The sequence below is a fragment of the Strongylocentrotus purpuratus genome, unplaced genomic scaffold (genome assembly GCF_000002235.5).
Source record: "Strongylocentrotus purpuratus isolate Spur 01 unplaced genomic scaffold, Spur_5.0 spur5_scaffold_10, whole genome shotgun sequence".
Lineage (NCBI taxonomy): Eukaryota > Metazoa > Echinodermata > Echinoidea > Camarodonta > Strongylocentrotidae > Strongylocentrotus > Strongylocentrotus purpuratus.
The window spans coordinates 22411544-22426302 of NW_022145595.1; the positions used below are offsets into that span (position 1 = coordinate 22411544).

The window sequence follows — 14759 nt, forward strand, 5'->3', positions numbered from 1 at the left end:
ATTCAAATCTGAGAGGATACTCGTTTTACTTTGACAAATGCCCCTTTCCCTCAATCCTGATAAGCTTGCTCTTTTCATCTCTGATGAGTGTCCCTTTTCACCTCTAATGACTGCCCATTTTATTTTGACACGTGCCCCTTTTCCTTTCTAATAAATGCTCCCGTTCCTTCTTATAAGAACCAGCTGTCCCTTTTTTTTTAGAAGCCCCCTTACACCTCCGAACCGAACCGAAAATACGTATGCTAGTCATGCTAGTCGAGTACGAGTGGCCGTGGCGACATCGCGCGCTGAACGCAGAGGGCGGAGTTATTGTTACTTGGCAACAGAAGCAGCTGTCAAACGGATTTCGTGAGCAAATATTTCTTTAAAATTTATCAAAATGCCTCAAAACGACGTAGAAAACAGAATGATGGAGCCTCCTCAGGTTTATGTGGAAAGGACTCTTGCTCTTATAAAACCAGATGCAATCGACAGAGCGGATGAAATCGAGGAAATTATACTGCAGTCAGGATTTACAATATTGCAGGTAAGTTGTCCACAGTCCCATATACTGCATACGGAGTCCTGTTACAGATGACATTGTTGTTGATTCATGATTGAATTTGAAAATGCCTCTAACTTGCATGTAATCGCGACGCTAGTTCAGAAGTCTATCTAGACTTTGACCCGGAACTCCAGCGTGGAGATACCCTCCTAAAACATGCCGAAAATCGACTAAATCTTCATCAATTGTTCAAATAATGGTCATGATTTAAAAGTCGCTGAGCCTCGTGTCAATTTTTAAATCTTTTTTGGAGTAGACTATTTTTCCTAAAAACAAAGACTTATAATATTCACTTTCTCACGGGATTCAAAGCAAACTGCTGCACAATACAATTGCATACGGTACCGACGGGCATGCGCGCGTGTGTATTAAGATATTTATTTAGTATTAGAGTCTAGTCTAGATCTAGGCTAAGGCAAGCAATTCATAAAAACGGTCACTAACTTAAACACGAACTAGCGCCGTAAACGCTGGTAATTAATTGCTCTGTATTTGTAGATTGGAGTAGTATTTTGGAGCGTAGTATTATCCGGCTATTATTAGTTTTGTTTTTATTTTGTTTTTTATTATTAATAATAATAGATCTAGACCTCTAGATTAGAAGCGAATTATCAATTACAGTATAATCTTAACTCACCTTTGCAGAAACGCAGAGTCCACCTCACACCAGAACAGATGAGTGATTTCTATGCAGAACACTTTGGCAAGATGTTCTTCCCAAGTCTGGTTGCTTACATGAGTAGCGGCCCTATCATTGCCATGGTCTTAGCAAGGGAGAATGCAATTGGATACTGGAGAGAGCTGTGTGGCCCAACCAACAGCATGAAAGCCAGAGAAACACACCCAGACAGGTAGGCCTACTTATTTTTTTTAATTCCTTATATTTTTAGCAGACTAATATTTCTTTCTACCTAGCTTAAAATATATGAGTTACAACAAGATTATCGCACATTCTCTACTTGCCAAGATTCATTTCAATCTTTTCTATAAAATGAAAAAAAAATGAAAAAAGTCCGGGTACATGTTAGTCTAGATCTAGGCCCATATCGTCGCTGTTTTCACGAAGTGACGGTAGTGAAAAAAAATTGCATTCACTTTGCGTTACGATTTTCCTCACTACCGTCACTTCGTGAAAACAAGGACGATATGGTCCAAAAAGACACATTATAACCAATGCTTTTTCTTCTTCTTTTCCTTGAGTAGTCTTTGTATATACTTCATTGCAGTCTATAGCACACTCAGTACTTACACTTTGTTTTATTCTTATACCCCTGCTAATGAGTAAAGTCTTGTTCCATTATCTTGAATAAGAGTATATAGATATATAAACTTACTCATGGCTTTTTAATATTTGTTTGTTTCAGCATCCGCGCTATGTATGGTATTGATGATCAACAGAATGCTGTACATGGGAGTGATGGCTATCATAATTCAGAGAGAGAAATCAGATTCATGTTCCCAGACAGTAAGTTGATAGGATATACATGTAGGTCCAATTCTTGAATTATTACAGTACTCTGTTTGTGAATAGCCTTAATATTTTATTTTTTTTAAATTTTAATATTGTTTATAGTTCATGGAATTTTAGGTTCATGGTAGAATAGTAAGATTTTCTTTGTTAACCTACACAGACATGAGATTGTGATCGTGGTTCAATTTTTAATATCATCTACTGCGCTGTGTGAACAGTTGTAATATAGGTCATTCCATAAAGTTGAGGCAAAAAATATGATGGTGTCCATGTAACGCAGGTATGAGATCTTCTATATACTACACATGGAAGATGAAATTATTCGTGAAGATTTTTATATAATGAATAAATATAGTATGCCCTGCCAGAATCATTCCGGTTTCAGTTGCTTTTCTTCAAAATCTTTGCTTAGTACACATTTCTCTTTTTACCAGCATTACATGGACACCATATTCATATAACATTACATAAACTTTGGATCCATAATATTGATTTAACATAAAGCTCGAGTACTTCCGAAGACACTTGACTATGCTTTCTATGCAAAACTCATTTTGAGCAAACATTGTTACAGTTGATAGGAGACATGTTTTTTCACTTTTGGTATGTCACAAAAATTGCCACAACTTTCTGGACGGACCCATATGTATTAACTTTGATACTTTGTGGAGCTTAATAGATGAAGTTGTAACTTCCTTCTTCTTATCTTCTCTCTCTTCTTATCTCCCTGTAACTGTCTTTACCTTATGTTATCTTTATCTTTCCTCTGTCCTCTGTTGTTGTGAATGTTTGTACTATGTTTTTTTTTATATAAAATAAGTTTGTATCTTGTTTATGCTAAGTATTTATTTGGGGATCATTCTCATCAAGCCAATTCTGGCTTTCATGATTCCTCACTTCCTTTTACCTTAAGTATGTTGATAATGAACAAACATGTATATACTTTTGATGTTTTTTAAAAGAGAGTGAAATAAATAAATGAAATGAAATAAATAAAATAATTTCTGTTTTTTTTTTTTTTTCAAGGTGTGATTGAACCTATTCCTGTTGGTCAAGTAGCCAAGGACTACCTTGCCAAGGTGGTGAACCCAACTCTCCTCAAGGGACTCACAGAGCTCTGCAAACAGAAGCCTAAAGACCCAGTGGTAAGTGTGTTTGGCTACCATTCTGTCTATAGCTCATGAAACTTTGATTCTCTCTCTCAATAACTTCATTTACTGAAGACCATTTTGACAAAGTACAACATTAAATTTTACAGATTCATTATTTCTTCTTATCATTTTTTCAGGTATAATTTTGTTCTGTGTTTCCATCATCATATCTTTTGATATGCCTGCCAAATTATATGTCATCATACAAACCAGTCTTTCTAATGAAATCAACTTGCAGTGGATTTATTCATCTTTATTGTTAAGCTTGTCATTATATTCACTAGAAAATCATAAGGTATTTTTTTTTTAAATCAAGATTTTAACGTCTGTAAATGCGGAATCTCCAATGAAAAGAGAGCATTCAAAATTGATTTTATGTACACACTTGTGTAAATGACATGTTATTATTCTTTCAAACATGATTGTCTTTGAGATTCCATGGTTTGGGATGGTGGGGTTGAGGGTGGCAAATGAAATAAATTCTACTCATACAGTATACCAGTTGTCCTAGAGGGCATTTGTCGGGGGGGGGGGGGGGGGGGGTGATAGCTCAAGGGTAGTCTCATCCTGATGCAGATACAGGTATGTGCTCTTAAAAACAATGCTTTGTCATTGATACTCCTATACATTTGTTCATTTTGAATGTTATTAGCAAAATAATTACAATTTTTAAATTTTGTTTGTTTTCAGATGTGGTTATCTGACTGGCTGCTGGTGAACAACCCGAATAAGCCAACAATAAATGAAGGTTTCACTGTCGAAGAGCCTTAGAGATCCCCCACTCAAGAATGAACTAAATACCTATGAACAGAGATTCCATAACAACGTTATATCTTACTATCATCCAAGGGGACCGCCTTCGACAAGCATGTCTGAATAGAGTCAACACTTCATCTTCGTTCATTCCAACGCAGCAAGCACCACTCAATTTTTCGGTTTACTCGACTTGGATTTAATAATCTTCAAGCTCGTACTACTAGGGAGACACCAATGCTACATTGGTATTCAGTTCAACCAATGAAATGTAAAAGTTAAGGAATGCATAATGCCACTTCCCTGTATATCAAAGTATATTTTGGTACAACATGTATTTCCTGTTTCTACTAGAATTAAGATATTGCAATTGCCAATAGAAAAGAAAGCTCTTTGAAAATTTACATTGTTTATGAAATGCTTTTCAGACCAAACTTTTCTGTACGCCCGAGAGCCCTTTTATAGCTTTTACAACCGTGTCTACTCAGTAGTTCATGATTCAATTGACTTTTGAAGGTGTAATTTATATCTAAATATTCGATTTGCCTTGGATAACTTATATTCCTACTGGAAAGACGATTGGAAAATACTCAGAGGGATCGGATAAGTTATATGATATTTCAGCATTCTCTTGTAATAAGAAAATAAGAAAATAAATTAAAATAAACAATTTGTACATATATGTTTTATGAACTTGACATCATCTATTTCTATAATTATAAGCCTCTCCTTTACATGTAGGAGATCTTTAATGTGTATTCTCATGTCAATGATATTGTCATTATCTATTCATTCAGTTTGGGAGTGGGGTATGCTATGCCTTCCTTACATTTCACAATGATCATTTCATTGTTATTCAATTATATTTTGTTTCACTACATTTATTTCATTGTCGAATGCCTAGCAGTACATTGAAGATGTTTCAGTTTCTATGACATTGATGGATGTATGATGTGTATCAAATTTCTCATAATTTTAAATATGAAGAAAGACTAAACAAAAAATGAAAGAAAAGTATCACATCACTACAGAAGGAATACTGATTAGGGTTCACATTCAATGTGTTTTTGATGATTTGAAAATCAATCTCTCCCACTTTCTCTCTCTCTCTCTCTCTCTCTCTCTCTCTCTGTACAGCTGTGAATATATGTATATTTTGTTTATATTTTGAATGAGTAAATGATAATTGAAAAGAGAATTTCTTTGTACTTTCACAGCTTTTCTTTTACTGATGTGTAAATTATTTACTCTCTGTGGATTTTGGAGGACGATAAAGCTTGTTCACATGGCCTATGGTAGTTTTTAATTCTAAAGCATACTGTGCGTTATATTTTGTATCTTATAGCACACTGATCAGTGGTTACAGTGGCGTATCCAAGGGGGGTGCAATTTTTCAAATTTTTGAGGGCCCCCCCCCCCCCTACTGAGCGAATTATTGGCCGGCTGTTTCGCCGCTAAATATTCTCTCACGAATTGGGCCCCCTCCCCTGCCGCTGGCTGGATCCGCCCGAGTCACTGAGTGGTTATGCATGGTGCCTTTGTTGTGCGCAACTTGCATGTTAATACAACAAAACATGTTTTACCACAGTCTGCACAGATTATGTGAACAAGCCTTTATGAAACAAGATAATATTTTGATAGAAACTGGTGAGATGTCTTTGTGAATCCTGAGATAGTGATAAAAAATAGTGGAAGAGTGAGATAGTAGAATGGTAGTAAGAAAGATAGTGGAAGAGTGGTATATTAGAACAGATAGATAGTAAGAAAGGAAGTGGAAAAGTAGATAGAAATAGTGAGATAGTAGAGTGGGAGAGTGGAATGTATGATGGAAAGTAAAGTGGAAAGTGTATTGAAAGAGTGTAATAGTGGAGAGTGAGATATTAGGGAAAATATGAGGATGGGTGGAAGAATAAGATATTAGAAGAGTGAGGTAATAGGGATGAGAGTGGACGAGTGAAGTGAAAAGAGCAGGATAGGAAATGTGAAAGAAGGACAAAGACCAAGTATTGGTAATTGCAGTTGAAGATAAACCACAGCATCGCTAAGTGTCTGGATCTACATGTAGGTGAAAATATTAAATATATACCTAATTGAAACATTTATTGTACCATTTTTTCAAGTTCCCTTTTAACCCCTCTTTTTCTCTCTGTCTCCCCTCTTTCTTCTCATTCTCTTCTGTCCCCCCCCCCCCCTCTCTCTCTCTCTCTCTCTCTCTCTCTCTCTCTATCTTTTCACATTCATACCCCCTCCTTTAACAAATCTGTAGTGTTGGGGAGCTTTGCAATTTTTTGTTTCTATTGGCATTTCACTTCTATAGCCTCATTCACACTTAGTGCATTGAAACCACCTCAAAATAAAACCATTTCATACGCAAATAAATAGCAAGAGGGGTGATAAAGTACCAGGGCGCAAGAAGGGCTTCCTGAGCATAGTCGCTTAATATATGTCTGTTTTAAGAAAAAGAAATGTAAAGTCACTAGAATCATGTCATTTTACTTTGTCACAGAATTTATGTGATTCACACACTATGTGTGAACAAGATAGATGTCTGTGAAACCTTGACTTGACCCAACGTTGACAATTTCTTCTTTAAATTCATCATAAACTGCAGAATAGTGAACTGAGATATAAAACAACAGCTGAAACTTATATCACTGATTAAAAGGAATTTTAATACTAATTTATTTCAAATATTGATTTGCACATATCACTCATTGTAGGATTATAGAGAAGGTACTTGTGTAGGCAGTTGATCCTGCTGTTCATAGATGTATATGATTTCTTGTTTACATGACATACTCATAATTACAACTGCTTCCATACCAGTTTAATACTGGTAAGTTAGAAAAAACATTCATCATTACTGAAGAACACTTGAAGGAAATACTGATTTTAGATAGATTCAATCTCATCTTCAATTAGAGAAAAAGAAAAAGATAGGAATGTCCCCTTTTTCTTCAGAATAATTAATATATGAAAGACAGGATTTGTAATAAAATTGGTGTACATGAAAATAAACTTTTTTTTTCTCCTCAGGAAATAGAAAGTACATCGACTTTGCACTGGATATACAAAAGTAAGGCGTACACCTAAAATCAACAAATTAAAATTTACAATTGAACACAACTTCATACTTTAATTTACGATTATTAATAATATTTAGTATTGATAATGGAAGTCAAAACTTAGCAGTTTTCAAAAGCTACCATAAATTTTATGTTAAAAAGCACAATAATTAAGTAATACTATCAAAACAGAATAAAGGCATGCCACATGAGCTGATTTTTAAAAACAAATTCATATTACTAAGAAATAAATACTCCAAACTATATATCATAAAAAGTGATTAGTTCAAATACTTATATGTACATATAAATCTTGATATATTGAGATTGTCACTTCAAATAGTAGGTATATTTACATGAACATGTTTGATTTGATTGATTGATTGCTTTTATTTCAGCATTCTAATAACAAATACAACGTTATACATTTTTACAGAAGTATTACATAAATAGCAAATCATGTCCAATAATATTATACAATAACCATAAAACAAAGCACACAAAACAAGAATAACGGATATATGTTTATATTTTTCACGGTCAAAGAACTAGTAGTCAAGTAGTACTATTAGAACTGGAAAACTAAATACATAGTTATTAATATTTCCCTTAAATATATAGTCAGAATATAATTACTGGCAATCTGCAGTTAACCTGCTTTCATTAAACTAAAGAGATAAATTTTCAGTGCAGGAGACAGCCATCGTGAGCGGTTAGGCTGGAAATGGATGGCGGCCTCATGAAGAAAAAAAAAAGATTTAGCCACAAAGCTCTCGTGGTAAAACCTATAGTGATCAACTGGTGAAGTGCAATTGCAGATGTGGGTGCAGCAGATGGTAGTTGAGTAAAAGGAATAATAAATCATGGTTCCAGACAAAGCTATTTTACTAATTTAGAGCGTTTGGCACATATGCTTGTAATATATTTTGTTTAAGTGTACCGGTAGCTTTCAAGGAATAGAGGATTGAACCAGATTTGATGTTGTCGGGAAAATTATTCCAAATATCCGGACCACAATTAATGTGTGTGTTATTAATAATTTTGGGTTAGTAAGATGGAAATGTTCAATGCAAACAGAGAAGAGTTGTGCGACCAGCTTCAATAAATATTATACAACAGTCATGTACATAGCATGTACAAATACGGGAGAACCCTTCCTAAATGTAAATTGGGCTCCGATAAATTATTTTGATTGGAGCAAATGAAATAGCCAAAACAGTCAAGAAGAAATTACTGAATTTTTTCCTCTCACACATGTTTTTACCTTTTTTCAGTTCAAAGATGACAAAAAAATTAAAAGACCCTCGGTAAGAACAAAGATCTTAAAAAATTGTGTGGGTGAATGTACACATAGTAAAATGTAGATGTAATATAGAAGATATTAATACATTTCAGTTTATAAGAATCCTATCTTCCAAACACTACATAAATTCTTAACTTTCTCTCATTTTTCTTTTTTATATGGTACAAGATTTAGTAAAAGACACTGGTATTTCAACTTGGATACTAATGTACAAGAAAGAATGGTCAAATTATTAAAGTTGGACTTACATGTTTTTTCTCACAAGTAGAGGCTAGGAAAACCAATCAAGGGCATCTACCCTTAGGACCCCCCTCCCCCCCCCCCCCCCAACCCAGAAAAAAAGACTTTACTGTACTAGAAAAGAATGGTAGAATTATTAAAGTTGGTCTTACATGGTTTTTCTCAAAAGAAGAGTCTAGGAAAACCAACCTCAATCATCTTCCCTTGGGATACCCCCCCCCCCCTGAAAAAAAATTATACACTCTAGAATAATTATCCCCTGAAGAATACTACAAGCACATTGTATCTCTTGTGGCTGTCTGAGGGTATTTGGGGGTAGTTTTGACAGGGGAATCGCAAGGGGAAATTACAGGTATGTAGGTGTCCAGGAGGTTCATGTAGTTTTCCAGGAGTTGTGTGTAGTTCTCAGGGGGTGATTTTCCTTAAATGGATAGTTTTCCAAGAGGATATTGATTCTTGAAGATCAAAGTTAAAAATATAAATCATCCACAGAGGAGATAACTTTTCCGAAGGTCAGTTGTTCAAATTTAGAGAGCTGGATAAGAAAACCTCTGTTGGGAGCAGCGATTGATCGACGATCCTTTAAATATTCATGAGCGTCTTTCAACGTCCAACCTCTATATGACATTAGGAATGCGATGGTGCACGTTGAGCTACGACTCTTACCCTGGACACAATGTACAAAGACCCTACCACCAGAATTGATGGCACTTGCTACAAACTTAGCTGCTCTCTCCAGATGGGGACCAATATGCTCTGTAGACTCGTCTTCCACTTTAACTTGAAGATACTCAAAGCTCTTTGGGAAGGCATTCGCACATTCTGTAGACACGTTGAGGATATGAGTGATCTTCAAGTTCTTGAGGACTGTCTCGTTCTTGGAGTGCTTCACGTTGCCCTGATAGAGAGTATCCTCTAGGACCACGGAAGGGTACGACTTGAAGTGCAGCATACGGTCTTGCTCTGACCGAATGGTTAAACTGTTGCACAAGAACGGATAGGTCTTGTGAAAAGTGTCGTAGCCACCGCTCAGGATCAGAACGTCCACATTGGCGTCTTTCAATCTCTGGACGAAGCTGGACAGTGTTGGATCAACCGTCTGAGATGTACTGCCTTGGTCGTACACTACAACCATTGTGAACTTATCAAGCTTCCCCTGACTCACAAGACAATCATGCTCTGTATCAACAGCAGTGCTGTGTCGAGCAGTGGTAACATGGGAAGCATTGTAATCGGCTCTGTCCCTAACGTCAAGAATAAGCATGTAATATGGATCATGTAGGTATGGAGCTCTCTGACCATCATTCAAGGAGTTGTACATCTCATGAACTGATACAAAGTCCTCCCCAACATCGCATCTAGGAACCTCCTGGGGTACTAGGTGTCCTTCCTTGGTTCTCTCCAGCTCTGGAAGCCGTCCAAGGATCTCAGGTTGAACTGCACTTTCTGTTGCCATCTTAGTGCTTGTTTGTGTGATGTTTTCTAACTGGCAGCTTCTCTGCGTTGTCTTCGGGCTTGCAGATGTAACATTTGCTGACTGGCTGCTTCTCTTGATGGCCTTCGGGCTTGCTGATCTGTTGTTCACTGATTCGCTGAATCTCTTGTCAGTGTTCAAGAGTGTCTCCTCACCATCTGCTGGTGATATCTTCTCCGGGTTCACCACGTTCTCTCTGGCGCTGCTCTTTGATGGAATTGGAGAAGTGGCATTTGATCTGGAGATGCAACAACCCATGCCTTCCCACCAGAACTGTCATGGAGAAGAAAAACAAAATCATAACTTTGATCAGAAGTCATTAACATAACAATGGATTGTAGTCTAGTTTATTTATTTAAAAAAAACAATCACCACATTTTGGGGAAATAGAGATATAATCTACAATGTTTGTTAAACAATTATTGAGTACTTGACAGAGCATGAAATTTACCCGTAGAACAGCTTTATATATTTGAGGATGCAATATTTACAGATGAAATCCTTTGCCTTTTTGAGGGTCAAGAATATGTAAGTGACCACACACATGTACGCTGTATGTAAAATCAAACCTTGTTCTTTGTCGTGGCAAAGACTTCATACTTGATAAAATTATATAGTTTTTTTTTTCTGTATAGGTCACTATGGCTATCTCTGCTAGATGGTTATGACAAACAATTTGCAAATTGATAAACACAAGACTTTTGACCCATGCTCTATAATTGCAGTCATTTGTCCAGATAGAGGATAATTATCCATAACCCTTGGAATAAAAATGTAAATAAACCTGTTACTCAAGTTCAAGTTTTATAGCACCATTAGGGGCTGATTTTTTGCGTTTATTACAATGGAGATGGATAAATAAACAAACCGGACAACCCTAAAAACCATATAACACCTGAATCAGAATTATATCATATATAAGCCTAACAAATACTAGAATTTCTATTTCACAGATATATATATCACAATGAAGTTGAAACCTTTATTGCAAGAATATTTGTTGAATGAAATACTTTCTAAACCAACATATTGCATAAATACATTGAATATTAATTTTATACATGCAATTTATTAAAGGGAAGCTTGAAAAAAGAGGGGGAGGGGATTTCCAATGAGTTTTGACAAATAATAAAGTGATGTAACCAACACATTTTACAGCACATGCACATTACATACTATAGTCAGATAAATGATAAAAATTGATTTTATGGTTCTTTAACCACTTTTTTTTAATGTTCAAGTAAAATAATGTTATAAAAACAGCATTCCCAAGAAGAAGGAAAAAAGAGAAAAAAAGAGACAAAAAAACATAAAATTAGTTCACAACTTCACACATTGGAAATCTTACACATCTCTTAAGTGGACAAGGGCACACTGATAAAGAACACAGATACACCTGTGTTCACTGTGTATACATTAGCACCCAAGTACACACATCGAGCAACAGGTTGTTTACCTACGCAGTTACAAATGGAGACCAAGGAACAAGTGGGTATAGGGCATTAGTTACCTGGCGATTACCTCTCGTTGCTAGGCAACTGGTCTAACAAAGCCATATTGTTGCCATGGTGATGGAGAATGTTTTACTGGGGTGTGTTGCAGTGCAGCATGGCAGGCAGGCTGGCTGGCTATCTGTTGGTTATATGTATCGCTTGATGTCAGTTCATGATGGATGGCCTGGGTTTAAAATGAGATTGAAATTGTATGACAATACATACCGTACTGATACAGACACAATAATTGGTCACCAGAACAACAATGAAGCGAGGAGAATATTACACCCTGCTCATTATCTCAAATAGCTAAGAATCAGTCAGTTTTTAGTAGATATGAAGTCAATTTGTCAGTTGAGCCTGAGATATGACCTGTATTGGACGTTATTTGGATGAACATGTAACGTTTTCGGGGAGGGGGGGGGGGGCAGCTTTTAAACAAAAGCGCAGACATCAAGTGATGTGGAAAGCAAAATAACCTCACCCCTATAATAAAAAGTAATGATAAGAAATTGCTTAAATGAATAAATGAAGCACAATTTAAATTAAATGACCAATTTTTTCATGAAAAGGGGAATTAGTATTGTGATGCAGATTTGAGGGCTGCTGTGCAACAGATAGAACATCAACATGTTTATCAGATATTAATTTACCTATTTCAAGCTCACCAATAAATTGAATTTCACATAGACTAGAGTAAGGTCAATCGTACACTCTCAGACAGGAAAACCGGGTTGGTTGGACAGGTTTTCAAACACCCTTTGCATCCTTTTTTTCACCGTCCATCAAAATAGAGGAAATTTATTTTCATGTAGTCAAAAGAAGTCTGAATCTGAATCTAAAGTAATACAACTCAACACTCCTGATAGAGTAAAGCAAGGTGTACAGGGTGTGGGCATGATAATAAATACTAATAAATAATGCTGAACATTGCAAAATGCAAATGAGCCTTGAATAAATCAGGATCTTGCTTTTTAACTATGGATGGTGGCAAAGATTTCCATAAGTGTTTTCTGGAAGGAATGAATATTTGAAGGAATCTTATTTGATCTCCTGGTTGAAAAAGTTATCACGATGAAAAATAGTCTTCTTCCTATGTTCATACATGTATTTCACATGTCAATTTTCAGTCTACGGTATTTCAATTTTTTAGTTTAAACTAGTGCAATTGAAATTTATAATCCTAAAGTAGACCACTATGCAAATTACCAAATGACCTGGGATTCTGGGAATGCAATTTGTTAATCTCCCTTGTATGTACATGTACATTATATTTATAATGTATGTTTGTTTTTAACATGTTCTTATCTTTTTGTAAATGATATATATTATGCCAATTTGACATTATATGTAAACATAAAAGTTCTAGCTTTGGTTGCTTTTATACTTTTATACTCATGTGAAATTATGTGATACCAGACATAACAGATTGCATAAAGTCATTAATTAACCATTATTAAATTGAATTGGTAAGTCAGCTCTCTGTCTTAATTTGCCTAATAACTGACTCTGGCGTAGCATACCTCGGTTTAAAATTGATTCATGTTTTGGGGATGGTGATGAATGATTCAGATTGGTCTCTTGATGAAAATCATCAATCTGATTAAAATTACAATGGTTATCTTGTTTTGGAACTATTTTAGGTTTTTTAACATGATCACACTAATGGGAAACTCATAGGTAAATACATGCACAAGTACATGTACAGGTCTAATAATAGTATGCCAAATAGTAATAATGATTAAATGAAAATAAAAATAGAAAAATAATGTCAATGTCATAATGATAATAAGAAAGACGAATAAGAAGAATCTAAATAAGAAAACAAAATATGATAAAAATAATAATAATCATAATAACAATAACAATAATGATATAAATGATAACAATAGAATAAACATCACTTCACACCAATTTGTGATTAACAATTAAAAGATGAAATAAAAACAAATAATTTATCTCATACCTGATACTAGCACATAGCACATATGATAAAATGCTCCTATTGATCAAGTTTTCAATTGAAATTTATGTTGCCACTGAATGTTACATGCACACAGCTTGAATGTGCTATAATACTCGTCGTTGTAGTACTGTAACTCTATTTGGAGTCGAACCAACACCGGCTGCAGGCGGGCCGATGCCGGGGTAGATTGGACCTGTTCACAGCACAGCTATGGGACGGTTACTAAATACGTACCGGTACTATCACATTCTTCAAAACACTTTCGAAATAGATTTTGAACTTTTGATCACAGAAAAAAAAGCTCATCACACTGACAAAGTTATGAACATAGACTACTATAGCTTAACATATGTATGGTATGGTTTTCCTACTTCTCTAAAGTGCAACAAATGACAGGTGTACTTACAATCTTACATGACAAACAATTTGGCGTACCTCGGCTTTCTCGAGACTTTTCTTGCCGTGCGTTCCCCGTGCACAGAGGGGTGAAATCGCCGTCGTACTTTACTGCTATTGGTAACGTTACTCATGCATGTCTGACTCAGAGGGCTTGGGGGAACCAATCTGTTGGGGGGGGGGGGGGGGGGGGGGGGGGGGGGTCGCGGACATGGGAAAAGAGCAACAGGTGGTGGTGGTGGTGGTGGTGGTGGAGAGTGGGGGATATTGATATTTGGTGGTGTGGTGATGGTGGAGGTGGTGGTGGAGGTGGTGATGATGGGGGGTTTGGTGGTGGTGGTGGTGGAGGTGGTGGGTGGTGGAGACGGTGACGGTGGTGGTGCATGGAGGTGATGCATGGTGGAGGTGGTGGTGGAGATGATGGTACGTAGTGGTGATGGTGGTTGTGGTGTTGGTAGTGACGGTGGTGTAAATTTTGGTGGTGACGGTGGTGGTGGTAGACTGGTGGTGGTGTTTGTAGTAGTGGTGGTCGTGGTTGTGGTTGCGGTGTTGGTGTTGGTAGTGACGGTGGTGTTGATTTTGGTGGTGACGCGGTGGTGGTGTTGGTGGTGGTGGACTGGTGGTGTTGGTGGTGGTGTTAGTAGTAGTGGTGGTGGTGGTGGTGGCATTGGTGGGGATGGTCCAGGTGGTGGTGGTGTACTGACATCAATGGTTATTCTATTTACATAACTATGGGGAGATCATTTTACCATAGGGCTTATATCTATTAGGACCTATATTGCGCTTATTGACTAATAACCAATAATTGTTATCTTGATTATTACATCTTTTGAATATGTTTCTCATTTTCTTTTCTTTTGACATGCTTTGAGAAGAGCAATCATTCCGTTCATGTTGTGTATT

The 14759-nt window shown here is 36.3% G+C and overlaps 2 protein-coding genes across 5 annotated transcripts; one reads left to right on the top strand and one right to left on the bottom strand.

Annotated features, from left to right (window-relative positions):
* Positions 1–297: 297 nt before the first annotated feature.
* LOC585473 (nucleoside diphosphate kinase homolog 5) lies at positions 298–5117 on the top strand. The gene is made up of 5 exons (XM_785297.5): positions 298–526; positions 1190–1395; positions 1909–2009; positions 3042–3160; positions 3857–5117. Exons 1-5 carry the CDS (start codon positions 380–382, stop codon positions 3935–3937), a joined length of 654 nt encoding a protein of 217 aa, XP_790390.1. The 5' UTR covers positions 298–379; the 3' UTR covers positions 3938–5117.
* Positions 5118–6570: 1453 nt separating this feature from the next.
* Positions 6571–13992, bottom strand: LOC100889680 (probable rhodanese domain-containing dual specificity protein phosphatase). Of its 4 annotated transcripts, none has more exons than XM_030979792.1 (3): positions 13867–13992; positions 11523–11678; positions 6571–10274 (listed from the first exon to the last, which is right to left on the bottom strand). In XM_030979792.1, the coding sequence occupies exon 3, from the start codon at positions 10257–10259 to the stop codon at positions 8997–8999; it is 1263 nt and encodes a 420-aa protein (XP_030835652.1). In that variant the 5' UTR covers positions 10260–10274; positions 11523–11678; positions 13867–13992; the 3' UTR covers positions 6571–8996. The 4 variants fall into 4 exon arrangements, with proteins under 4 accessions (XP_030835652.1, XP_030835649.1, XP_030835650.1 ...); XM_030979789.1 differs by having other exon boundaries at positions 11512–11678; XM_030979790.1 differs by having other exon boundaries at positions 11462–11678.
* Positions 13993–14759: the final 767 nt, after the last annotated feature.